This window comes from Salpingoeca rosetta, assembly GCF_000188695.1.
Source record: "Salpingoeca rosetta unplaced genomic scaffold supercont1.7, whole genome shotgun sequence".
In the NCBI taxonomy this organism is placed as follows: Eukaryota; class Choanoflagellata; order Craspedida; family Salpingoecidae; genus Salpingoeca; species Salpingoeca rosetta.
Genome location: NW_004754927.1, coordinates 1494392 through 1496086, shown reverse-complemented (window position 1 = coordinate 1496086; position 1695 = coordinate 1494392). Strand labels below are relative to the sequence as shown.

General features: G+C 64.0%; 2 protein-coding genes across 2 annotated transcripts in view; one reads left to right on the top strand and one right to left on the bottom strand.

Moving 5' to 3' along the window:
• The window catches only part of PTSG_12002 (uncharacterized protein), a gene marked incomplete at both ends in the record, with an annotated part of 2957 nt that extends 2840 nt beyond the window's left edge, over positions 1 to 117 (top strand). Inside the window, one exon of the mRNA XM_004995887.1 lies at positions 32 to 117. Coding sequence (XP_004995944.1) covers positions 32 to 117 — 86 coding nt within the window. The remainder of the gene's footprint in view (positions 1 to 31) is intronic.
• A 92-nt stretch (positions 118 to 209) lies between these two features.
• On the bottom strand, positions 210 to 1475 carry PTSG_03367 (uncharacterized protein; the record flags this gene model as incomplete). The annotated part of the gene is made up of 1 exon (XM_004995886.1): positions 210 to 1475. One exon carries the CDS (start codon positions 1473 to 1475, stop codon positions 210 to 212), a length of 1266 nt encoding a protein of 421 aa, XP_004995943.1.
• Positions 1476 to 1695: the final 220 nt, after the last annotated feature.

Here is a 1695-nt window from a genome sequence, read left to right as displayed (position 1 = left end):
GTGATGGTACCTGGAGCGCCGTCTGTGCCAGTCACGCGGAGCACGGCATCGCCCTTGCCGATGACCGTGACGGTCTGGCTGTTGGCAACGGTGACGTGCTGCGTGACGGCGATGTAGTTGGTGAGGAGGGAGGCGTCGCTGGTGATGTGCGCCGTGGCACCGCTGTCAGCGAGCCACAGCTGTGGTGGCACTGGTCCGATGGCGTGGCCCTACTCCTCGCCCTCGGGCTGCAGCATGAGGGCATCGTGGTGGATGGCGAAGGTCTCCACGCGCTGAGGGCCGTGGCTGACGACGGCCGCCTTCTTGAATGGAGCTGCTCGTCCGTGCTGCGGGCGAGAGGATCCTGGCCGCTTGCCGTTGCCGTTGCCGTGGTTGCGAAGCGTAGCCAGGATCTGCCGCACGTCGATGACGTGGTAGCGCTTGGCCGCCTGCAGCTTGCGGCACTGCTGCGCGCAGTGGCCGCGGAAGTTGCAGAACGCGCAAGTCACGCGCTCTGCAGGTGGACAGCATGGTCCACCGCTCGTGTCGGAGGGCGACGTGCCAGCGTGCATCGGCGATGCAGCGAAGGAGCCGGGGCTTGGCCCGCCGATGGCGAGCACGGGCGTGCGCTTCTTGGGACGATGCAGGCGGCGCTCCTCCTGGATGAGGTCCGCCGTCATCTTGGACAGCGATGGCGGCGGGTCCTCGCGCTCCATGAACCGCATCGCCACATCAAACTCTGCGGGGAGTTCGTTGCGGACGAGGGTGCGCAGGTCGTCCTCCGGGATGGACACGCCGGCAGCAAGGAGCTGCGAGTTGATGTCCGTAATGCGGGACATGAACGTGTCGACGGTGTCCGTGGGCAACCAGGTGGTCGAAGAGAGCTGCTGCCTGAGACGGCTGATGTGGTCCTTGCCGCTGCGGATGTAGCGCTCGCGGAGGCGGCGCAGCGCAAGCACACCGGAGCGGCCACGGTTGTCGGTGATGGCCAGCCGCAGCGGGTGTCCCGTCAGGACGCCAAGGAGGAACGCGAAGATGGCTGCGTCAACCTGTGGATCACGGGGATCCAGCAGGCCAGAGGCTCGGGACGCCACCTGCGCTCCTCCGCTCGGAGTGGCGGAAGAAGGGAGAGAGGAAGAGGAGGAAGATGGGTGAGCGCCGTGGTCGTCGCCATCGCCCTCGTCATCGTCGTCATCATGGTCCGCCACGTCGTGGCGGGCGCCAGTGCGGCGCGGGCCGCGTTGAGCGCGGGAGCGAGTGCGGGGACCCGAAGCACCGTGGGTGCTTGGGCTCGGCGATGAGGCAGCTGCTGGAGCCTGCCCGTCTCCTTGGTGGTCAGCACCACCCTCGGCGATGATGCCAGCGTCGATGCCAGCGGCGATGAGCTTGGCCTCGACGGTGATGAAGAAGAGGTTGGCATCCTGCTCAGCCCCAGCGAAGACCTTGATGCCGTCGGCGCTAATTGAGCTGGGTCTCATAATCTGTTGCAAGTTCATGCTGGTGGTGCTGTTGTTGGAGACTTGTGTGTGTGTGTGTGTGTGTGTGTGCTGTGTGTGCTGTATGTGTGCTGTGTGTGCTGTGTGTGCTGTGTGTTGTGTGGGAGATTGTCTTGGCAAGAGAGAGTTGTGTGTGTTTACTTGAGTTGTGAAGCAAACAAGGATGTAGGATGAATGAACACTCCAACAGAAAGAAACAGAGCACAAGACAAGAATTGTC